Source organism: Nomascus leucogenys, chromosome 3 (genome assembly GCF_006542625.1).
Source record: "Nomascus leucogenys isolate Asia chromosome 3, Asia_NLE_v1, whole genome shotgun sequence".
Classification (NCBI taxonomy): Eukaryota; Metazoa; Chordata; class Mammalia; order Primates; family Hylobatidae; genus Nomascus; species Nomascus leucogenys.
In genome coordinates, this window is record NC_044383.1 from 103,911,147 (window position 1) to 103,937,298 (window position 26,152).

The 26,152-nt window shown below is 35.0% G+C and overlaps 2 protein-coding genes across 3 annotated transcripts in view; one reads left to right on the top strand and one right to left on the bottom strand.

Moving 5' to 3' along the window:
- The window catches only part of DCBLD1 (discoidin, CUB and LCCL domain containing 1), an 89,675-nt gene extending 79,341 nt beyond the window's left edge, over window positions 1–10,334 (top strand). The window contains exon 15 of the mRNA XM_030809613.1: window positions 10,093–10,334. Within this exon, the coding sequence (XP_030665473.1) occupies window positions 10,093–10,097 (5 nt within the window). The 3' untranslated portion in view covers window positions 10,098–10,334. The remainder of the gene's footprint in view (window positions 1–10,092) is intronic.
- GOPC (golgi associated PDZ and coiled-coil motif containing) overlaps window positions 721–26,152 on the bottom strand; it is a 42,683-nt gene continuing 17,251 nt past the window's right edge. The window contains exons 2-9 of one of the 2 annotated variants that reach the window (XM_003255620.2): window positions 19,774–19,938; window positions 18,322–18,345; window positions 15,850–16,025; window positions 14,131–14,296; window positions 11,524–11,619; window positions 10,045–10,209; window positions 7,328–7,508; window positions 721–3,838 (exon numbers count right to left, since the gene is read on the bottom strand). In XM_003255620.2, coding sequence (XP_003255668.1) covers window positions 3,708–3,838; window positions 7,328–7,508; window positions 10,045–10,209; window positions 11,524–11,619; window positions 14,131–14,296; window positions 15,850–16,025; window positions 18,322–18,345; window positions 19,774–19,938 — 1,104 coding nt within the window. In that variant the 3' untranslated portion in view covers window positions 721–3,707. The remainder of the gene's footprint in view (window positions 3,839–7,327; window positions 7,509–10,044; window positions 10,210–11,523; window positions 11,620–14,130; window positions 14,297–15,849; window positions 16,026–18,321; window positions 18,346–19,773; window positions 19,939–26,152) is intronic. The other variant, XM_003255619.2, reaches the window with a different exon arrangement.

Consider the following 26,152-nt stretch of genomic DNA (forward strand, 5'->3'; position numbering starts at 1 on the left):
CCTTCAGTAAGCTATGCTCCCTCCTGCACGAGAACTGACAGATGCATTCTCATGGCTGCCGCCATGGTGGTTATAGCTCTCAAAACACACCTGAAAAAGGTTCATTATTAAATATTCAGCGCCAACAGTATATGGTAATTTGCAATACTTTTAAAGTTTTTTTTTTAAGGTTACAGTTATAAAACCACCTAAAATAAAATACTGATTAACAATGAAAATGCAAGTTCTCTTTAAAATTTCATAAACTGACCAAAAAAAAATTCATAAATTGACCAATATCCTATGGGGTTGTATTCTGAGGAAAAGACTTCTTTTCAAATCACTTGGTGAATTGGGAGCTTAAATCAACACATAGAAAGCATATATGTATTAGCACTAAATCAAGGTTAGTCAGTGACAAAAATGTGTTTCTAATGTTCATAACATTTCTAAATGTTCATAATTCAAGTAATTCATTTACAAGTATTTTCCAAATATTATTTTACATATAACTTAGGAACTTCTAAATTATATATACTTAGATGTCAAAATGGAAGAATATCCTTTTAAATAGTATCTTAAAAACAGGATTGATTTTCTAACTTTTATCAATGTTTTCCTCATAGATAACAACAGCTGGCGATATTTATAACACAAAATTAAGCCAAGTCCTTTGCACAGACTTTATGACATGTTGGTACAAATAATAGAAGTACTAGAAATAAATAATAAGCCAAAATATTTAATGTCAAGGAAACAAAATGTTTATTTAAAAAAATGAGATCAATATCACTTTAATGTAGAAGATGCCATCTTTATTTACAGGCTAATAAAAAAATATTAAACTCAACTAGATATACTACAGTATCATAAATGTAATAGATTTGAGGCCAACCATAAGTGTAAGACTGGATAGATGGAATAGGGATTACATAATCAGGTTGTCAAATACTGTGCATCTTACACATGAATCACATTAAACCTTTTTGTTTCTAAACATGAAAACAGCATAAGTCCACTGTGGTGGGGAGAAAAACAGCACCACAGACAAGTTGTGCTAACTTTCGATAGCTGTTGACTTGTAATTATCAAGACTCACAAAATTTTCATCTTTCTCAAATTTATTTTAACAAGTCTCACCACCAAAATGTTGCTTTTCCATCATATTCATAATAGAGATACTGTAGAAGAGAATTTTAGAGGTTAAGTGTAAATATATACACGCACACATACAACCCTCACTTTCTATTAAAACATTTTCTCAACCATTCTGTTTGTGTATACATGTGTGTATTTCTCCTTCTGTCCCTTTCTCGATGAAATGGCTTTGCAACATTTCCCTCCTTACTTGTTTGGTTTTGTCCTAGAAGTTTCAGGAACATATGAATTTCTTTCCTATAAATGTGAAAATACTAAAATTCGTTCTCAGTCCTTTGGAACTAATACCTAATTCTTAGTTCATCCCCAAAAACCATACATTCTAAAATGAACTTTTAACTAGTTACTTTCTAACACCGGACAGGAAGCTCACAGTAGCATCTGAGCAACGATGCTCTCCCGTAGGCTTACAAACCACAGTGAAGCAGGAATGAAAAGGAAACTGACCTGTGGAGTTTTAAACTACCTGGAAACTTTTCATTCTATTTATCAGTCCTTAAAAGGAATTTATATCATAACAATCTCATACAATTCTTCAAATTACACAGTGACCTCATAAAAATTCCAACTTGAAGTTTTTAAAAACCACCTCTTCATATGCTTATTCGGTAGTTCTTGAAAATCAAAGGGTTATAGCTTACATTTCCTAAGGATTCAGTCATAGCCGATAAAGGATGTTCTCTGAAAGAAATGCCATGGCCATTCCATCCCAGGCTGTTTTAAGAAGATAAGAATAACATGGTTTCATGTCACAGCAAAAAGGTTTTCGGGTCTGCTACAATGGACAATTTTTTTGACTAAATAAATACGGTGGCTAAAATCCAGTTTGCAGATCTCATGTCATGCATGGAAGGTATGTGTTTGGCATAGGGGATTCATAAGGAAAAAATAAGTTGTTTTTTTTTCTTTTAAGAGGCCTACCCTGTCAAGAGCAAACAATAACATGTGACTTGCTTATTCATTTGTACAATTAAATACCAGCTTTTGCTCAGAGACAATGCTATAAAGTATTTTAATGTCAGTAACAATATACACTATGAAGTGCACTTCTATTACAAATTAACATGGTGATATACAGATGAACACCACCACCCAAAACAAACCATAAATGAGCAACAGTTAAAACATTAAATTTATAAATAGCAAAACTACAAAATAAAGTATATACATTTCATAGATTTACCCTTGAACAAATATATAGTGTATCTGGGAAAGACAAAAAAAAATGTGTTTTATCACATAACATCTGAATACCAGAAATGAAGATACTCATAATACTCTAAACGCCTTGTAGGCTTTCTCTCACTTAATATTCCTTTAACTGTACATCCTTTAAAACAGTGATATTAGCAAAACTATCACCTCTTTAATGCAATGTTTTGACTTTGCCTAGCAGGTTACAATGACCTGAAGAATATTAAATCAGAGAGGAGGCACTCCATGTTTAATCATGGGACAAGAGACCTAATAAATTTATAAACCTGCATATGAAGAGAGCTTCAGTCAAACATAAACTGACATGAAAACCCAACCAAAACAATTACTGTATCAAAATATCTTTATCTCATCTTGCCCACCTTTCAGATGATTGGAAATCATTTACTTAGAAAACTGACGTTTGATTTGAATGAATGTACTGTGTTTCATGACATAGTAATAAATCTGAACTTTTACTACCAGAAAAATTTATCTTTAAGTGCCAGGACGATCACAAGACAAACTTTATGAACAACTCAAAATGTATAAAACTGTCTTTTGTGGACCCCAGAAAACAAGCATTTGAGACTCAACATGAATGGATAAATGCTCCAGTACTGTGCACACAGATCAACATAATTGAGAACAGATGTTTTACACTCATCTGCATTTCTTTTAAAAAACAAAAAAAGTAAAATGTTTAGTAACTTTTGAGAATCTATTTCTAGTGCAGCATTGATTGATAAATGACTGCTTAAAGAAAACTATTTTGTACTGCATTGAATAAAGCTGAAATGCAAACTCATTACAATAAATGATCATTAATAATTGGTTTAGATTTCAGGATGCACAATAAATTTTTTTACGTCTAAAGCCTTTCTTTCAGTTACAAAAATTAAGTCAAGCATATATTTCTACAATTCATTGAGTCAAGCTCTGTCTTCTGAAACACCACAGTTAACATTCTAGAATATAAAATATGAATTCACTTACTCTCTGTATTTTAAAGGGTACTCCTTATAAAATTCCAGTTAGCACTGTCCTCCTACTAAAGGGAAAAGGAAGCAAATAAAACACTAGGGTTTCATTTGGTACTTAAGAGCCCAGTAATACCCCTTTGGGAAACACATGCTTTGGTGCTTACAAGTTCAAGAAAATCAAAATTGCTTTACATGCAATAGCTAATTATGGTCTACCACAGAAAACAGGGTGTTTTATGCATTTAGAATTGTTCACATGAAGCCCTGAGGTACCAGCCTTTCATTTAGGCAACAAACAGCCTCCCCAGATTTTGTAGTCTTTGTCACCATCTTCCCCAGTGCCCCAAATTCAGAATAGTCTGATTAACAATCTTGTCTGGAGATATGGTCAATTTAATAAGATTTTTTATGATACAGACTGTGCAGATCATCTAATTTTGAAGCACCATCATCTAGTGGAGTTTCACTTGCAGTGCCCAGGTCTCCATTTTCATGTGTGTCAGTTACTGCCTTCTTATTAAATCCTGAAAGAAAGGAGAAAAAAAAAGCAGATACTTTCTGGTTTAAAAAGTTAGTTTTGGCCAGGTGCAGTGGCTCACACCTGTAATCCCAGCACTTTCAGAGGCCGAGGTGGGTGGATAACCTGAGGTTAGGGGTTCGAGACCAGCCTGGCCAACGTGGTGAAACCCCATCTCTATTAAAAATACAAAAATTAGACGGGCATGGTGGCACATGCCTATAATCCCAGCTATTTGGGAGACTGAGGCAGGAGAATCACTTGAAACCAGGAAGAGGAGGGTGCAGTGAGCTGAGATTGTACCACTGCACTCCAGCCTGGGCGACAGAGTGAAACTCTGTCTCAATTAAAAAAATTAAAAAAAAAAAAAAAGTCGTGTAAGTTTATTGAGTGAAAAACAAAGGAATGCCCACTGTAATTAACTTTAGTAATCTGAGGCAAAAACAATGCCTTATATTAATCAAATCAGTAATTCCTAACAGGGGAATTCTTCCCCCTTATGGCAGGTATCGAATATTATACAGATTTAAAAATACTATATTGGACTTATCTAAAAATTGTATTAAGTTTCCTATCAAGTTTTCTTTTCCTTTTTTTTTTCTTTTTTCTGAGATAGGGTCTCACTGTATTGCCCAGGCTGGATTGCAGTGGCATGATTACAGCTCACTGCTGCCTTGACCTCCTAGGCTCAAGCAATCCTCCCACCTCAGCCTCCTGAGTAGCTGGAGCTACAAGCATGTGCCACCATGTCCAGCTATATTTTAAGAATTTTTTTGAAGAGACAGGGTTCACTATGTTGCCCAGGTTGGTAACTCCTGGCCTCAAGCGATCCTCCTGCCTTGGCCTCTCAAAGTGCTGGAATTACAGGCATGAGCCACCATCAAGTTGTCTGTAAGACTTAGAAGTAATATATATAATTGTAAACTTCAGTCAATTCTACTTATATAAATATCTACTGAACTGTGAATTATATTTTTATTTTTCATTGTTGCTTTCATATTATATTAACGTCAGTTAACTGAGGCATATACTAGTTAGTTCCTTAAAATGTAATTTGTTGGCAAGATGACGTCTAGCTAAAATTTATAATGAATTCTGATCATCTATAAAATAAATAATAGGCTTATAAATAAATAAGTGTTGACTATTATCACCTATTTATTGAGCTATAAAGTATAGATGTGTGTGAAACAATAACCAATAGATACTTTTTTTAAGTGAGTCAGTTAAAAGTAATATATACACACAAATTTTTAGTTATTTGAGTCACATTTTAAGTGTCTGCAATTTGCATAAGTGACAGAGAAGCCTTCTAGCCACAGTTACAAAAAAAGGAAGAGACAGGCCTTCTAATCCCGACAGAAAACAACAAGAAGTGTGAAATACAATGAAACCATATGGAAAGCAGCCCAACAGTGTGAGGTTTTGACATATTGCCACAATAGTTTTGCTCAAGATGCACAGTGAAAACAGTAACTGCTACTGCTATCTTTGTGCAGACAGTTTACAACACACAAGTTTATCAAAAGTGCAACAGTTTATCAGTTCACCATAAAACTCCACGCCAGGAATTCAACATTTTGGTCTCAGGAGGCCTTTATACTAAGCATTGAGGACTTCAAGAAGCTTCTATTTATGTGGATTATAGCTACTGATGTTTCCCATATTAGTAAGTAAAACTGAAAAATCTAAAAAAAAATTCATTTATTTGTTAAAAATGACAATAAATCCAGAATGTTAATATAAATAACATTTGTCTAATGACAAATAACTATGTTCCAAACAAAAAAATTCTAGTTAGAAGAGTAGCATTATTTTACAATTTTACAAATCTCTTCAATGGCTTTATAGATGATAGCTGTATTTTCATATATCTGCTTTCATTCAATCTGTTACAAGTATATGAAGAAAGTTCAGACTCACACAGATATGTAGTTGCTAAACGGAAGAGTATTTTAATAGCCTTTTCAGATAACTGTCAGTATTGTTCTCTGATATTATACAAAAATTTGACAATGTGGAATTTGAAACCTTATCAGTGAACTTTTCACACTCTGTTATATTAAAATCCATGTGCCTATCTTGCATTTTGAATGGATCTTTTACCCATGCAAAATTTTATAACATCATTTACTGGTGATTTGAAAAATATTGGACCATGAAGTTATGTAGCAATTCCAAAAGTTGACACATTTCACTTCACTGTATCAAAAAATCACATTCATTAATATCATCATCAATCTCATCAGAAAAGCTTAAGTGTTAGGAAGCTGTCAAGCTCATGGTGATCAATGTATGTTTTACAAAGTTCTAACTTTCACTTGAGAGCTCACATTTTATCACTGGCAATAAATATTATCAGTTGTCTTTCTTGAAGTGATGGACTTTGTTCATTTTTAAGAAAATGGCTTCCAAATAGTCCTAAAACCCATACTTTGTTAGTCATTCTTTCAAGTAAAAATTGTCTTCCATGAAGAAAAATGGCTAGTTCAGTCACTTATGTACTTTCCCTTGAGACCAGCATCTTTGTTCAGTATGCAGAGTAATGCTGCATACTTCCCATCTCATCACATATGCATACTTCCCATCTCATCACAAAGAATATTAAAAACACAGGTACTCAAAGGTCAATATTTAAAAATTAACTGTTACTGCCATTTCATCAAAGATATTTTTAAGCAAAATTGGTATCTTCTTCTTCTTCTTTTACTATGAATGGATGGCAAGGAAGAAAACAATGATTACTAGTACAGTTACTCGTATTAGCAACACTGCCTTGATTAGTGCTAAGGCACCAGCAGTTTTACCCCAACTGCTTTTGCATCAACCCAATACCATCAGTGCAAATACCAACATAGCAAAAAAAGACAAATGGTGTCTTAGTATTATTTTGAAAAGCTTTGACCTCATGAACTCTGCTAAAATATCTCAGAGACCCTCAGAGATCCACAGATCACAATTTGAGGACCACTGCCCTATGTAAAAGGAAGTGCTAGAGTTTTTCCTTAAAATATGTGTAAATGATAGCAAAGGAACTAAACCAAACATCCCCAAGATAATATAAGTTGATTCTAATAGCAATCATAAGGTTGACAGTATACTTCATACTTACTCATAATTAGCTTAAAATTAATTGTGAGCGATGAATTTGCATCAAGACAGAGAGACAATGTAGTCTACAAGATAGATCTACTGAAAATAGTATGTTGGTCTTTGTTTCAGAGTCTAGAAAAAATTTTATTTATTTTTCAAGGATCACTTGCAGTAGAGTAACTGGTAATGTACTTGTCTTAACAGTCCAAGATGAATATAGAATAACATATATGGTAAATAAACTGTTAGCAAGTGTACAATAAAACAATAAACAAGGGGAAAGCTCTTCATTCCTTTGATTTCCTCACAATTAAAACAGTTTTACTGAAGAAATTCTGAGGGCTTCACATTTTAAACATTTAATAATAATGAATATGTTAATAATTTTTAGAGTGATTTTTACCTTGTAATACTTTGATTTCCCCACTTGTGTCTTTGCAACTAGCACCAGGGTTACCACCTCCTTCTAACTCATCAAGGTACAAACGGTAACGATGTCCACTCTCATCTTCATACTCTACGTTTTCATCATCAGAATCCACTTCAGGAGCCACATAAACTACTTCGAATTCAATCTCTCCTCTCTAAAACAGGAAATGAAAATGAGAAAGTCAAGTTATTGTAATTGTAATTTAAAAAGGATTTCCAAATTCTTTGTGGGAAGGCTTAGGGGTAGAGAGATCTAAGAGATAGCTGATTTCCAGAAAACAAATAATAAAATTCTAGAATCTAAAGAGGTAGTGAGGCCATCATGTCTAGATCAGCCTCGTGAATCCTCTCTATAGTTCCTTTAAACATTATAGTAGCTCTTTCTATGGACCATAATCTTTTTCCTAATAGATCTAAAATTTAAGAGGATGCTTAATTATTAAATTTACAGCATTTTGGAACAAGTATTCAGTTTTAAAGTTATTTGCTATTTTGTACTGCACACAGCAATTCAGCAAATACATCTAAATAGTCAGATATTAAATAAGGATATCATACGAACCTTTCCTTAACTAATTCAAGAAACCCCTACAAAATGATTTTTGTACACTGCCATAAGGACATCATATAAATCTCTCCTTAACTAATTCAAGAAACTCCCACAAAATGATTTTTTGTTTCTTATTCAATAGGTCTTGAGTAAGAACTTACACTGAGTACCAGACACAGACATAGTGTTAATCAAGGTATTCTGTCTCGTACTAATAGTAATTACTATATTTATATATTTACTATAAATTATAGCCTTCAATCCTCAGAATAATGCTATTATAGTCTCCTTTACATGAATGAGAAAGCTGAGTGAGTCCTGGAGAAAGCAGATAACTTTCCCTACATAATGAACAAGAATAAAGAAAAACAAAAGTTTGACTCTGAAGTCCTTAATCTTTATATTATGCTAGACTAACTCTGTAATATTTGTACTGTCATTCTTTAACAATGAAACATTCAAGTAAAAAGTTACAGATCATGCCAGGCACAGTGGCTTACACCTGTAATCCCAGCACTTTGGGAGGCTGAGGCAGGTGGATTGCTTGAGCTCAGGAATTTGAGACCAGCCTGGGCAACATGGCAAAACCCATCTCTACAAAAAAAAAAAAAAAAATTAGCTGGCCATGGTGGCAGGCATCTGTAGTCTTAGCTACTTGGGGGGCTGAGGTTGGAGGATCTGTTTGAGCCTGGGAGGTTGAGGCTGCAGTGATCCGTGATTGTGCCACTGCACTCCAGCCTGGGTGACAGAGTGAGATCCTGGCTCCAAAAAAGAAAAAAAAAGTTACAGATCATTTTATGTTAAAAAAAAAATTCCAAGATATAATTGTCATTTAATAAGAGACTCCAACCACTACATATAAGTGTGGTGTTGGCAATTCTGAAAATTATGGCTTGCCTTTGCTCAAAAGAAAACACACCATTTTTGACTGCTACTCACTAAGTTAGTCTCTTTGGGGCTCTTCTTTCCCAGCAGTTTGTTATACCTCAGAATTTTAATATGTGCTTAGTTAGCATTTCCTTAAAACTTATGACTGCCCATTGATAGCTCCTTCACCAGTTATCCCACTCTTTTGCTACTGGATGACAGTCAAGATGGATTGATAAAACACTAACTTAAGAGAATAGCGTAGCATTCTTAGATCTCTCTTGTCAGCTAATGCTTTAAAAATACCATTTTGCAGAAAGAGACAGATGATGCAGTGGTCTTCAGCAAAGTTTTAGATGACAGAATTAGATATATGAGTAGCTGTCGTGGAGACACAGATTTCAGGCTTAATATGAGAAAAAGCTTTCTAAAAATCAGTACTGTATAACAATGGAATGGACTGGTTGATATCTGCAAGTCTTCCCTGTAATATAATTATTGAAGTAGTGATGTTGCAAAGATTTATGCATCATATAGAATTGAACCAATGAACTATATTCACTTTCAACTCTGAGATTCAATTCTACAGAGGCATACCACACTGATAATCCAAGAAACATCTCAATGTACTACCAATGCCTCTAATTCCCTCAACTCTATTCTTGAAAGAAATAAACAAAATAAAACAACATTTTAAGTACAACTGTATGACAAATATGACTCCTGAATATGAATCTCAATTCTATAATTTATTTGCTCGGCAACTTTGAGTAAATCCTTTCATCTCTAAGAACTTTAGTTTACTCATTTGAAGAAAGAGGGTTGGGCTAGATAGTTTCTATGTGTGATTTCAATTTTAATATTCCATGACTAAAATCAATCTACTTCTAGCACTGTCTTTTCTGTAATACCTTATATATAGTGTTCTAGCATTAAAGATGTTGTTTTTTCAGTCTCAGGTCCTGTTCTGAGTACTTTATATGTATTAACATACTTAATCCTCATAGCTTTCTTTCAATCCCTCCCACACAGGTGAGGACACTGAGGGAGAGAGGACTTAAGTAACTTGCTCAAAGTTATGAAGTAAACAAAATGGAATGGTCCATTTTCAGTAAATCTGACTGAATGTCATCTATAAAAGCATTAAATCAAAGGAAACAAGAACTATGTGTAAACACTTTACTACTTTAGAAACTTCATAGGGAAGTATACAGTGTTCAATAGATTCATAACCAATTGATAGATCCAGTTCTAATTATATGAAGGGAATTTACCTGCTGAGAAAGAATGGTTACAGCTTCTTTATGCTTTGTGTCCCTTAGGTTAACTCCGTTGACTGCCAAAATAGCATCCCCAACGTGCAGCCCTCCGCATCTATCAGCAGGTTGCCCAGGATGGATCTCAGAGATGAGGATTGGAACACCATGTTCTTTCCCACCCTAACAACGACAACAAAGGGGAGTAAATTAAAGTATTCTTTGTAAGGTACAGTTACCAATTAATCTAGAGATAAAATATTTTCTTAAAAATATATTTCATTAAACACCTATGCTGGCTCTATAAATGCTGGGTAAAATTTTATTTGCTACTTAAGTAATGGTAAAAATTATCAAAGAGTATTGAACAGAAATTCGCTAAATTCTTAAATTAAAAAAAACTTAAATTAGCTGGGCGTGGTGGCGGGCGCCTGTAGTCCCAGCTACTTGGAGAGGCTGAGGCAGGAGAATGGCGTGAACCCAGGCAGCGGAGCTTGCAGTGAGCCGACATTGCGCCACTGCACTCCAGCCTGGGCGACAGAGCGAGACTCCGTCTCAAAAAAAAACAAAAAAAAACAAAAACAAAACAAAAAAAACTTATGTGTTAGTACTCCATAGTACTATTACATTTTATCAGGTCTAAATCACCACGAATGACAAGACCAATTATTTTAGGTGCCACAAAAATAATTTTAAGATTATAAGATAAATTTCAATTTCAGAGAAGTTAAAATATGAAAATATATGCAATGTAGAATTGAAAAAATGCAGTATGTGGTACCTATCACTCTCTAGCTTATATCATTGTTGCCTGTGTGTGGGTGTGTGTGTGTGTCTTATTTGTCCTGCTAAAATGTATGCTCTTCGAAGGCAGCACATTAAAAAAGGTAAGTATTCAAGAAATTAGATTAGATGAGCTTTTTATTATAAGAAACATTTCTACATTAAGCAATACTAAAAAAACAAATGAACTTGCTCAGTGCCTAAGTATTACCAAATGAAAATTAAAGCCACCTTATTCATTAAAGCACTGAGACTACAACAAAATGACTCCTAAAGGCATCGAATTTAAAAAAAGAATATATAACATTTGGACCCAAGAGCCAGTGAAATCTGACAGCTAATAAATGAGACAAGAGAAAGATACACGTACTCCGAGAGAGAACAATACAATCTGAAGCCATTTAACATAGAAGAAAACAGCCATATCTATTCCCAAGGGCCCCTAGAGGCATCACAGTATATGGCACAGAACTATTAAGTGAGTCATAATAAAAATGTTAAACTATGCTTACTAAAGGTACACTTAATAGTTGCTAGGAATATTTATTTCTTAAAAAAGTATTTACACAAAAGCAAACATTTATCCCCATGGGGATAAATTTTAGTTATTTAAAAAATATATCCAGAATATTCTGTTCCCCAGTGATGTCCAACAAAGGAGCATGATTATACTAGAAAACTGTAGAAAAGGATACTGGAAGCACTACTTCTTACTGTAATTGAAATGCCAAGGCCTTCGTGATCTTCCTTAAGGAGGAGAACTTTTCTAATTGGACCAACACCTTGGCTTTTCTTTAGGGAATCTTGATCCTTATTCGGAGGAAAAAAGAAGAAAAAGTAGTATCATATAAATAACATACCACATAGAGTAAACTCATACTATATAACTTGCTTTTAGAAATCTGTATTAACTTCCTGGAATGGATAAACAGTATAGGGTTAAGAAAGTAACAGATAAAATGGAAAAATGAAAATAGCTATTCTGTTGATGCAAAATTTATAGATGATGTTCTCACCCTTTTGCCAATAATGTTTAAAATATTGATACATTTCATTTTAAATTGTAGGGCATTATAAAAGAAATTATTTCCAGGAATTAATTGAGGAACAAATATCCTCAAAAAATAAAAGTGTCTATCTTCACTGGATATCTTTAAGATATACATTCATTTTAGCTGAGTTGTAGAGTTGAAAAACAAATTTCCAATTGGACCATTAATTACTTACACATTCCTTGGTGCTCTGGAGTCTACCTCTTAAATAAAGGGCCTTGATCCACTAATAATCTTCTCTCTGGTACCCTTACTCGTTCTGTCTCTACTAAGCTGTTTTCCTACTCAGCAGATAAATGAATCACAAGCCTCTTCCAGTTTTAAAATACTGATCATGTGCAAAGGCAAAACAAAACAAAAAACCTTTCAATCCTTCACTATCTTCCTTAGCAACTATCATCCTCCCCCTTTCCTTAACCTCCACACGAAGTTCATCCTCATCATATCTACTTCCTTGCCACTCACATTCAGTCCTCTGGTCTCTGTAATTAGAGTTTTGCCCCTACATGCACAACTGGAATTTTCTTTTCTGTGGTCACCAGTAATCAATATTGTTACACACAATTAACACTTTTTGTCACTACCCTACTTCAAACTTGCAGAAAGTTGATACTGTTCACCAACCCCTCCTTGAAACCCACTCTTTCAGTTGGTTTTTATTACACTACTTTCCTAGATGGCCTGTATCTGACAGCTCCATCCCAGGCTCCTTCCTTTAGTGATCCTTTTCCTTCTCCCACTCCATAAGTTTCTATCCTTGGCCTCCTATTCTTTTTACTACATATATACTTTATATGTACATATATACTTGGAACTGGCTTAATCAATTCCAAGGTTTCAAGTATAATAGAAGGATAGTTTCCCTAATATTTCTTCAAATCAGATTTCTCTCCTGAAATCCAGAGTCATATATCCAACTGGATGTATCTTGGACATCCCATTGTCACCTCAAACACTACTTGTCTAAAACTGATCTCATCATCTTTTCCCCAAATCCTTCCTTTTCTTCTATTACCCTTCCCAGTGAATGCCAGATCTCACTCAGTTGCTCAAACTAAAAGCCCAGACTCTTCTTTTTCACTAATTAACCAAAAGCAGTTAGTCACCAATCAAGCCCTCCTGATTATAATCCTCTCAAATCTGTCCTTCTTCTCAAATGCCACTTCTCCTGTCCTCATCACTTTCTCCTTGGATGACCATAGTATCTTTCTAATATATCTCCTTGACTCCAACTTGGTCCTCTTCACTATACCATAATAACTATTAAAAAATGTAAATTTTATGAAGTCTGCCATTTTATTTAAAACTTCCATGATTATCAGGTTAAAGTTAAAATTCCTCTATTTAGTATAAAATAATTTCTATAATCCAGCCACTACCTAAAACCCCAACCTCATATTTAGCTAATTTAACAAGCATGCTTTTATCACTCAGACACATCTGATACAAACTACTTTGTCTTCCTCCTAACCGCTCCATTTCCCAAATCTACTGGACCTAGAAGTTAATGGGGACCACGAGTGCCCTAGAAAACAATGGCATAAGTGCTTATCGCTATCCCCACTTCTCTTCCACCAACTCTATGTACATACCAATTCTTCTTACAAAAATCTTTGCAGAGGCAACAAACTATTTTACTATTTAAGGCCATACATTAGCTGGTACTAAGATATGTGAACCCCTGGGAGACATGCTTTCATATATTAAGGTCTATATTATCAAGCAGCTGTTATGATAAAATTCAATAAAGATTTATCCAGATATAAGCTTTTATATAATGGTGGCCACAGAAGCAGACAACTGGCTACAGATCTCAAATTCCATCTTAATCCAAGACCAAACAGGTGTAAATGTTAGTTCAGAATCTACATTTGGATTCAGTTACTAAAAGTTCCCTTAAAGAACTACCCCAAAATATTTGCCAAATTATCAATATGACCGCACACTCTAAGCTAAGATTAAAACAAATTTAAGCATGCCCAATCATGATCCAGGAAAAACTGGAAATATGATCCAACATACTAGCAATATGCATTTGCTAACAATCGCTCATTGTCTGCAGCACTCTCAGGGCATTAGTAAGTCTGTGAAGAGCTACTGAAATTTCTATGGGTGTTGAAACTTCATCTACTTTGAATAAGTTGAATCCCATTTTCACTTTTAAATAAAGGTGTCAAACAATAATAGAATAAAGGAAAGAATGGAAAGCAATTGTGATTAAAGAAAGAAAGAAGAGGCTGGGTGGGAAGCAGCAGCAAAGCAAACATACATGGCCTGGTGGTGCTTGCATTGGTCGTTTCAAGTCATTACGTCCTCTGCAGGCTCGGATCACAGTTTTGTGACGATGCAAATGTATTTCAGCTTCTAATTGGTTCCAAAGCTTATCATGTGCAGGTCCCTTCATATCTCGTCCTAGCAATTGTATTTGTTGGACCCTTAATATTGGGAAAAAAGTACAGTGATTTTTCATTATATTCACTATAGTGAGAATTCAGGAAAATTGTTGAACATAAGTAGCTTTTGCATGAATCCCAAATTAGTGATAAAACTAATACTCAGGAACTTCTTCATGTCTTTCAGATATAAAAAAAATATGAAAACTCTGAAAAGAACACGTATCTTCAAGAGAAAAACCAGTAAAAAAATTTTTTAAAGGAATTAATGTGAACTCCTTTAGTCATATACTTAATTCAAATAAATCTAAAAAAAAATTTATGAGATTAATGTCAATCTGTTTTATGTCTTTGCATGCAAAGTCATTGAACTCAGATACTATTAAATGTTAGCTTTTAGATGAGATTAATGGACAAAAATATTTCTTCTAATTAGAGTTTCTTTTCACAAAATGATTATTTTAAATGTGGTTAAAAGTTACTGGAACCAGCCAGGGCAACATGGCAAAACCTTAAAAACAATTAACCAGGCATGGTGGTGTGCCTGTGGTCTCAGCTACTTGGAAGGCTGAGGTGGGAGGATCACTTGAGCCTGAAAGGTGGACGCTGTAGTGAGCCAACATTGCACCACTGCACTCCAACCTGAGTGACAGAGTGAGACCCCATCTCACAAAATTTAAAAAAAAAAAAGTTACTAGAAAATTTGTACTTTAAGATGAAATAAATTATTTTTTCTTTGTTCCATGTTTTTAATGTGACATTAAAAGAATATGCACAAAATGATTTAGTACTAATGATAAGTCACCAAAGTTTGTTAATAATTTACTTAATAAATACAAGCAGAATTCTGTGTATGATTACGATAAAATCATTGTCATTAACTAAATACCAACACTTTTTTTGAAGGGCAAGAAAGACTGAGTTTCAGTGATCATAAAAAGAATTCCTTATGGAAGTTCTGCTATGCATGTGAATATTGGCTGTACTGGTCTCAAGGCACAAAACAGTTGAAAAGTGCTGCTCTACAGAGTTGTTAGCATTTCACAGTAAGATACTATCAGTGTTTGTGTGTGTAAACTAAACATATTTAGTATGGATAAATAGATCTGCAATACATAATGCTGTCAGTATTAATTTAACAACAGTAAGTTAAAACCAACTGTAAAATAATTCTGAGGAAAAAGATTAATGCTTCATTTACCATAAGAAAAAAGAGTCGGCCAGGTGCGGTGGCTCAGGCCTGTAATCCCAGCACTTTGGGAGGCCAAGGTGGATGGATCACAAGGCCAGGAGTTTGAGACCAGCCTGGCCAACACCGTGAAACCCCATCTCTACTAAAAATACAAAATTTAGCTGGCCGTGGTGGCAGGCACCTGTAATCCCAGCTACTCAGGAGGCTGAGGTAGGAGAATCGCTTGAACCCAGGAGGCAGAGGTTGCAGTGAGCAGAGATCATGCCACTGCACTCCAGCCTGGGCAACAGAGCAAGACTTCCATCTCAAAAAAATTAAAAAAAAAAGGAAAGAAATAAGAGTCAACCTCATTAAATATCCAATTTGTCACTTAAGAGTACAATAATACCCATTTTTTACACACCTTCCTGCCAGTTCCTTATCCAAGTACTTGGCAGCTAGTCTCGCCCCATATACTTCAGCCTGGAGAACAGCTATATGTCTACGAAGGGCTTCATTCTCTTTTCTCAACAATTTCACTTCAGCTTCAAGTTGTGCTTCTTTCATTTTTTCTTTTTTGTTTGCCTCAAGCTCTCTTTCCTATGTAATTTTTAAAAGCATATAATTTTATGAAAATAAAAACTCGTTAGCACTAGACCACGTTCCTGAAAATGCACAAAAGCCTACAGTTCAACAATGTATCATCTCTATAAAATCGAACACAAAATCTGGATCTAGTTCTTTTGAACTAGTACCATAACATCTTGGAACTACTTCTAGATAAAATAATTGCACGCCATGGGTTACCCTGATATGGAGTACAGTAAGAAAAGTAGTCTACTCTAAGCTCATGTTATCACATATTAGTAAAAGTGGCTTCAATGGATAGTTGAATCTGCTATTTACTTCTAAAACTGACTTAGAAAACTGGACTAATATAAAAATAATCATTTTGGTGGTTGTTCCCAAACATTTAATTAACTTTAATGCAACAAGTCTATAAAGTAGACTTGTCAGAACTTGCATATACACTTTATAGCTAATTTATCTTGGAGGACCACAAGAAACTTATAACATACACAAAACTATATGGCCAGATAAAACCCTTTTGAGAGTTAAATAAGGACCCCAATAGACATTTTAACTGTTATTTACAGATCAAAAAAACCACCTAAACACTGAAAACTTGCATTTATCCTGAGCAGAACTGCTTTTACAGAATCCACAAATCCTATGAAAACATGGCATTTGTTCACGATATATGGAAGACATTATTCCCTATAGCACCTTTGTCCCTTTTGTGAGGACGTAAATAAAAACCTACCTTAGCACCAGAGAAATTGTTTCTCTTGAGGAAATGATGAATAGTATTGTTTCTATTGTATGGGCACTGATTATTTTACATAATTATTTCCCTTTTTATTCTGGATATTGAGAAGCTACGAAACAAATTTAAGCAAATTTTCAGCAATTCATGGAATATATTTTGGAACTAATTTAATGTGTCTCCTTTGGTCTACTGTTCTGAACAACATCAAAATAGATATATTTGAATACTAGTCAATAAATACCATAATCCTAAAAAAAATATATTTACATATACACACACACACACATACAAGCTAAAACTAATGACAACTACCAAATGCTAGATATATTTATCACTTCTTTGATTAAAAATATTTGTTATATATATGACAAACAGATGAAAGATTAGCAGACTCTTTCAATTTCTGGGAAAAAAAAAGATTAGAACGTAATTTCTAGATACTGGTTTTAAAGGATTCGAAAAACTCAATCTAGAATCCTCCTTTTAATATAATTTTGGAATTATTAAAATCTTTATTTCAGAACCTATGTCCTAAAAAGGCAAGTATCTGTTTCAAAAGAAACCAGTTTGGAGATACGAACAAAAATGTTTCTTACGACATTTTAAAGTTGATGCAACTTTTGAAAAAGCATTCCTAGAAGACCAAGATTTCTTTGCTTATGGGCTAAATAAACTTTATGTTGACGATTACCTACTTTCAATTACTTTAATGAGCTATTTATACTACATTAATGAAATGTGGGAGACGTACTAAGCTACTACTCACTGGGGTTTTAATGATTCAAATCCCTAATGAATCTGACCAACTCTTGGGCCTGAAATTAACAGAAGTAAGCAAGAATAAGACGAAGAAAACTGAAGTTAACCATTTCTAGATTTCCAGAAAAAAATTTTCTTGGTTCTTAGTTAACCTGTTTGTTACTAGGTAACACCCAAGATGTTCATTTTACATTTAGATACCAAAGATTATATCTTCAAAAGAGGTAAAGCCATAAGACAAATTGGAACTTGATTAGGTTAGGGTAATGAGAAAAATATTAAAAATGTACTGTTATTTTCTAAAATAACTTCTGCTAAAGCATTTCAAAATTCAATTGTTTCAAAGGCTACATGATTATTCTCAAGACTCTTGAAAAGTTGTAACACATGCAGTAGATGAAGAAGAAACCAACATGCACATTCTTTTCTGGAAATAATTTCAAATAGAAACTTAAGGGGGTTAAAAACTAAGCCTGCTTGATATATCTTCAATACCCTGAAGTGGGAAAACCAATTGCTCTTTGAAGTAGAGGTATGAGCAAGTTACAAGGCTCAAAAATTGTCAAAAATTGACAGGCTCTGCAAATAATGGCTATAAATCACTAACAAAAGAAAAATGTTTAACAACATGCAGTGAGAAAAGAGCAATGGGCCATCCACTGAACTTTTCAGGTACTGGAACATTAAAAAATTGCCATCATTAATGCTATTTTCAAATACAATGAGTGACAACATATAGTATGCAAATAAAACACTAAGAACACTTCAGCGTGACATATTAAAGCAAAACAGAAACAATATACTTACCAGCTCCTCCACAGAGGGGCCAGACTTCAGATATAAGAAAAAAGTTTTATAATTAGAAAAAGATCAAACAAATGATTTTATTTAGTGGTATAATCATTATAAGGAAAAATCCCAAATGTTGAATATCATTTGGGTAAAGTTCATTAGAACAAATATATTTGCAATCTATAAACAATAGTAACTGTAATAGGATTAGATTAAAATTTTTTGTTTTATCAAAATTAGTCAACATAACTGGTACAGTGTTCTTTTCATCATACTCTTTCAAATTCTCATGTTAAAACTTCAGGTAAATTCTTTTCTAGAGAAAATTTAGATTGTTTCTGAATGTTAATGTCAAATAGCTCGAAGAAGCAGTTATGAGCTTTTATTTCAGTTAAATAAAACCCTTCTAACACAGATTCACAGACTTTGAAAACTTAAGAGTTTAACTTAAAATTATTTTCATGAATTTTAACACATCAGTACTAGGAACTAATTAACCAAATGAAATTAACTGAAAACAAGTAAAACTTATAAATGTATTACTCTCATTATATCATCAACATCATTTCATGTCCTGCCTCTGCCAAGCAATAGCTGTCTTATTTATTGCTGTGTCCCATATAAGAACAAAATATCTGCTATCTCTTACACACTCAAAACATATGTGGTACACAGTGGCAGGAAAAATGCTTACAATATATTAAGAGCAAAAGAAAAGAATGTGCTACTGGTTGGTACCCAATTCCACTTCTTACTTCTTCCTTATTAACAGACTCCGGTTTTACTGGAAGTGGCCATATGGCCAATAGGAGACTGACATGCAGCTGGGGATGGTCAATGAAATGCTGGCAAAAATTACCGAGAAAGATTTAATAATAAGTTCTTTAAAGAAGGCTAACACAATGGAGAAGCATCTTTTTGCCCTTTCCTTAGATTAATCCTTCTTCCTGCCTGAAATGCAGACATGAAGAAATCCTGAGGATGGAAACCATGAGCTAAAAATGGCAAAGCACAGTGATGGAAGGAACCTGGATCTCTAATATCTGTGGAGCTGCCGTTATCAACTCTAGACTGCCGGTCTCAGATTTCATTTCAGAGGAAAATAAGCACTATTCAAGAATAATCCCAATGTTACTTGGGATTTCTGTTATATACAACTGAATTTAATTCAACTGATACAGTAGGGCAAAAAAAAATCTTACATGTTATAATCACAAGTATCTTTTAAACATATTTATACATATATTTTAAATAGGAAAATTCTATCAGTTGATTGTTGATATCACTGGTTATCTATAGATGATGAGATTGTAGATTACCATAATGATCATAAACTTTATATTTCTTATATTTTCTAAATTTCCCACAATAAGCACATATATTTTATAATTTAAAAGTCTCATTCAAAATTGTCCTCTACACCCTGTAAAATACATGCAAGGGCATGTCACTCTCTAAACTACTTACCAATTTTGCCTTAATGGTACCAGAGTCAACACTTTGACCAGTTTTAGCATGAAGCTGAAGCTGAATAGAGTGCAGCTGTAAAAGTTGATCATGTACTTCTTTCTCCAAAACAACTTTCTCTGCTTGGGTTTCTGTCAGTTCAGATTTCAGATCCACCAACTGTGCCTTATAAAGAAAACAACAGAAGAAATTAAGGATGCTTAATTTTCTCTTTCTTTTGACTAATAATTGTTATTCAGGAATGACAACAGAGAGACTACCTTTGAAATAAATACATAAACATTAGAATAATATTATCTAAGATACAAGACATCCATCTAAACTGACAGAAAATCAATAGTATAAGTCAGATATTTCGGTAGCAAGAGAAATCTACTATAAGCTGTATCTTCTAATAATACAGAATGCTACTTCCATTTTACTTTGCTTACTTTAAGAAACCTTTTTACTGTTTCACCTTTATCTTCAAAGCTTATGAAAACACAAAACTATGAGGTGGTTCACCATGTGGTAGAGACAATGTGTGCCGCAGTGGATCACTAACATTAACAGTATTAGAGAAGATGTCAGTAAGTGAGTTGTGTTCTGTCTTCAATCCAACGAATACTAGCCCAAATCATCCCAATCATTATCTAGTAAAGTTATTTTAGGTGCTAAGGTATCAACTTCTGAGACTATGGTAAGCCTAAAGATCAGAGTTAACTGTAAGTCTTCAGCTTTAGCATAGCAGAGCTACTCATCAGGACCACTTACCAATTCAGTTTGAAGTTTTCATTTTTGCACAATTGATATATTGTTTTACAACTGTGCACAGGATGTGTCCCTTGTGTTTTTGGTTTTCCCAGCTAGCCAGTAGATTAAAGATCAAGACATGCCTTTGTTTCCTATTCAACTCAACATAATTTTGCTAAGCATCTAAGGGCCCAGAACTATGCCAGCAAAATGAGAAAAAAAATTGTGGATAATATTTTTAAAAATCATAGATCATAATTTATGCCCTTGACAAGTTTTCATATCAACTGGGTTAATAAATACACATGTGGACCAACAAAAATAAGTGGCAAGTTATATATATAGAGAGAACTGACCCAGTCCCAAGGAATTCAAACTAAAGGAAGGCTTAAAGAAAGGAAATAAGAAAAAGATTCATACTGAAAGTGAGTTTAGAAGGGCTTTGAAGGAAAACAACAACATGGACAAAATAGAAGCAGTAATGAAATACAGACATGGGAGGACTAGCAAAGGCAAAGTGGCAGAGAGATTAGAAGCCTCTCTGAGTATAGATAGGAATCAGATAATTGGAATATGTCTCTATATCCCAATTGCACCAACCAGTGCTTAGTGCATAAAAGATGCTCAAATTTAAGTATCTGTAAAGTTGAAATAAATTCTAATACTAGCCCTGTGATTCTAGATAAAACATTCTGTTTCAAGTTTCCCCAGTTTAAAACAGTGATAAAATCCATGGCTTTGACTATTCTCATAAGATTATTAATCTTACATACAAAAGAACTTATTAGAGTAGGAAAATGTTATTATTGAGAAGACTAAACTACCTCAAGGGATGGTATACTGACAGACTGGATATGACCCAATAGGAGAAATGAAGCTGAATACAATGAATGGCTTTGGATGATAAACTAAAACTGATATTCACTCCAATAGGAAATCATTCTATGCCCTAAGTGACATTTTTTTGTTTTTATTTTTAATAACACCTTTACTGAGATATAATTTAACATCATAAAATTCACTCTTTTAAAATATATAATATAGTGGTTTTTAGTATATTCATGAAGTTGTACAACCATAGTTACTATGTAATTTTGAAGCATTTTCTCTCAATGGCATTTTAGCAACATTACTAAGGAAGTGAAGACAAGGACACAGTACAACGTCCTATTTGTAGCTTATCAAATGACATGTTATCATGGTAACTTTGTAAATGAAAATAAAGGATTTTACAATGCTGAAAAGAAATTGTTAGCAATACTTAGTTACACTGTGATCTAGTACAGTGGATGTGCAATGGAAGATTAGGTCAAGAATAATGCAAGTATTTCAAGTTTTGAGAATAATGAAGCCATTGATGGAAATAGTAAGATTAGGATGACAGCTTATACAGACATGAGAGAGAGAAAAAGATAAATTTAAGTTTTAGGCATGCTGATTTTGTGTCAACCATGATATAATCAACAGGAAATATTCCACAGAATGTAGGAAATAAAGAAAATAAATAAGTGAAAAGGTGGGATCTGGATTAACACTAGGAGCACAGAGATGCGAATTCATACCATATGAGTTACAGGGAGAACAGGGTATCAAGGACTGGGATGGCCCAAGAGGTAGAAGAAAAGAACCAGCATGCTATAAATTAACCAAGATGTGGCATAATATAAATAGTGGGCTGCCTCTTGCTTTTTTACTTCCTGGAGATCACTCCCTATTAATAAAGCTTCTTCATTCCTTATTTTTAATAACTTTTTAATTCATATATAAACTTATATCAGGGAAGTACACAAGTAACACATTACAAAAAATACCTATTTAACTATCACTCCGATCTCAAAAAAAAAAAAGGGCAGTGCTAGTTCCCCAGGATCCTTCTTTTGACCCCCTCCAATCACTACCTCCACCTTCATCCACAAAGGTAACCATCAGAGTATACACTGACTTCTAACACCATAAATAGTTTTGCCAGTTTTTGAATGTTTGAGTATGCTTATAAGATTTGTTCATAGCTTGTTTTGCATAGCTGCACTTCATCTTCAGCAATACTGTATTCACTAAATAAATATATAACATTACTATTTTTCATTCATTCTATTTCCGTCAACTTAATTCTACTTCTCATTCTATTTCATTCTACTTTGGATGGGCATTTGTGTTGTTTTGAATTTTTGACATTAAAATGATGTTGCTATGAATCTATCTTTTGATACATATTGCATGTATTTCTCTTGAGTATATATCTAGGAGGGAAGCTTCTGGGTTACAGAGTATGTACGTTAGACTTCAGGAGAAGAGGTCAAACACTTTTCCAAATGATTGTAGCAACCGACATACCCACCATGTATAAGAACTCTGAGAGCTTCATATCCTTGCCTTCACTTGGCATTGTCAGTATTTTTCATTTTAGCAATTCTGGTAGGGATGCAGTGGTATTTTGTTGTGGTTTTAATTAAAATTTCCTCATTGCTAATAAGGTTTAACTGCCTTTTCATATGTTTACTGACCATTTGAATACCCTCTTTTGTGAAGTACCTGTGTTAGTCTCTTGCCTATTTTTCTAGAGTTGTCCATATTTTTCCTACTGTTTTGTAAGTTCTCTCTCTCTCTCACTCTCTCCCTCCCTCCCTCTGCCTCCCTCCCTACACACACACACACACACACACACACACACACACAACACACACAGTGATAGAGGCAGGAGGCAGAGAAATTCTAGGCAGACAGGGGTGTGTCCTCGGCAACACCCCATCTTCGAGCCTAAAAGCTGAAGCCCAAAGTGAGAACTTCCATCCCTGTGTGCCCGCTCTCTCCCGACTGGTTCTTTCTGAATAAGGTCTTTTTACCAATCAACTGTTGTCTTTTCTAAAACTACCTATGGCCTGCCCTGCCGCCTATCCTGTGCCAATAAAGACCCCAGACTCAGCCAGTAGAGAGGAGAAGCAGCTGGACTTCGGGCACAGGCAGCATGACTTCAGAGATGGTAGCTGGACATCGGAGAGAGGCAACTTGACTTCAGGGGAGAGCGACATGCCCTTCCCATCCCCTTTCCAGCTCCCCTCTCTGCTGAGAGCCACTTTCATCACTCCATAAAATTCTCTGCATTCACCATCCTTCAATTCATGGATGAAGGATGGTCAATGCAGAGAATTTTATGGAGTGAATGAAAGTGGCTCTCAGCATGAATTCACATTACCTCATTCTTCTTGGGCACCAGACAAGAATTCAGGACCCACCAAGTGCAGGTACCCAAAAAGGCTATCACACTGGCCCTCTGCCCTTACTGGTGGAGGGCAGCTGCCCCACAAAAGGCAAAAGGTGCAGTGAGCTGATAATACACTTCTGTCCAGCAGAGCTAAGAGAACCTTGTAACATGCCCTCTGGAGCCTTGGGATCACAGGCACCCGGACCTGGATGCTGCCAAAGGGCCTGCATGGAGTTTGCTCCTGCAGGTACTAAAGCAGCTAGCCAGTTCCTACACCTGCTTGCCTACACACTCCCTCCCATGAGGGGTGGAGTGCAGCGGACCCAAGTGAACCAAGTTTGCTCCTGCCAGTGCCAAAGTGGCCAGCCAGTTCTCACACTTGTTTGCTCGTGTGCTCCCTCCTGCCAGGAGTTGAGCAGGGTGGGCTGAGTAAACAGGGCACCCCTGTTGTGAGTACCGTGAAGGGGTCAAGAAAATATCCTGCATCAATATGAACTCCTTTATTGCGTATGAGTTACAGATACCTTCTCCCATCCTGTGGCTTCTTTTCACTTTATAAATGTGTATTTCAGTGAACAGAGTGCTTAATTTTAATGCAGCTCATTATGTTAATAGTTTCCTTCCCAACAGTAAATGCTTTTTTGGCATGAGTTCTACCTCATCTGTTATCAAGTTTGCAACTCCTGGTTTCATTTTATTTGCAATTTACTCAGTATAATTTTGTCTGATCTTTTATTTTTAGCCTTTCATCCTATTTGTCATGTTATATTTGTATATAACATAACACACATGTAAAGTCTTCATTGCTGTCTCTGGTGGCTTTTAAAATGTACCTTTTTTAAATCTTCTGGAAGCTCTGTATCTTTCTTCTAATGACTACTGTGACTTCATATCCTAATTTCCTCTTTTGACTGTATTTTAAGGTATTATCTTTAAGGTATTATCCCTTCATGAGCACTCATGAAATTAGCTAGTTAACATCTCACTTCCCTCACTCTTCTCAAACATTTAACAAAGTGTTATCCTTCTATTTCCAGCTAATAACTATGAGCGATCATCAAGCTTATTTCACATTTTCAGAATACTCTTCTCCCATTTTGAGAATTGAAAACAAAATCTATATTGCAGCACATATAGCATTCAATATTATTCCATCATCTTTAACTCCAATAGTCTTTGTTCTGCTATTAAATATATTCTATGCTCAGTACCAGACTTTAATCAAAGCTACTCCAATGATTTCACCTCATTCCCAGTAATAGATTTATCAGAAAGGTTTCTTTGGATGAGTGGGAAAACAACCACAACCTCAAAGTGTTTTTCCTATTCTCTCATTCCACAATAATCATCACAGAAATTTCTGTGACCAAATGTGGGGGATTTCACCCCACCAACAAACAAGCAATCAATTTTGCAGCAGACATCAGTTGGGTGTCCTCCAATTCAATTTTGACACTATCTACCTGGAGATACTGTCAGATCCCACAGATTGAGGGCTCTGTCCCACAAGACTGCCCCATTCTTTTCAGACACTAGTTGCAAGCCTATGCTTCCAGAACTTCTGACTGAATGGCTTTAAGTTGGGGTTCCTACATTTCCCTTTTTAGGTTCAATTAGTTTGCTGCAGCAGCTCACAGAACTCATGGAAGCACATTTACCATTTTATTATGAAGGATGTTACAAAGGATACTGATAAAGCGATGCACAGGATAAGGACTGGGGTAAGGGACACAGAGCCTCCATGCCTTCCCTGGGGGCACCAGCCTCCACGAACTTCCATGTGTTCATCTATCCAGAAGCTTTCCTAACCCTGTCCTTTTAGGTTTTTATGGAGGCTTCACTACACAGGTGATATAGTTTGGATGCCTGTCCCCTCCAAATCTCATGTTGAAATGTGATTCCCAATGTTAGAGATGGGGCCTGGTGAGAAGTGACTGGATGGATCATGGGGCAAATTCCTCATGAATGGTTTAGCACCATCCCCTTGGTGGTAACTGAATTCTCACTCAGTTCATATAAGATCTGGTTGTTGGAAAGTCTGTGACCTCCCCCACCTTACTCTTCCTTCTTTTCTTGCATGTGATCCATCTGCTCCCGCCTTCACCTTTCACTATGACTGTAGGCTCACTGAGGACCTCACCAGAAGATGCTGGCATCATGCTGCCTGTACAGCCTGCAGAACTGTGAGTCAATTAAAATTTTTATAAATTATCCCTGTTTGATATTTCTTTATAGTGACACAAAAACAAATTAACACAAGAGGCATAACTGGTTAAAACACTGGCTACTGGTGATCAACTTAATTCTAAGCCTCCTTCACTCTCTGGAGGCCGGGCACCAAAATCAAAGTAATTTTTTTATTCACAGTTTCCTATTAATCCACTTGCCTAAACTTTAATCCTCTACCTATATTATTTTCTAAGAATACACAACAACTGCACAATT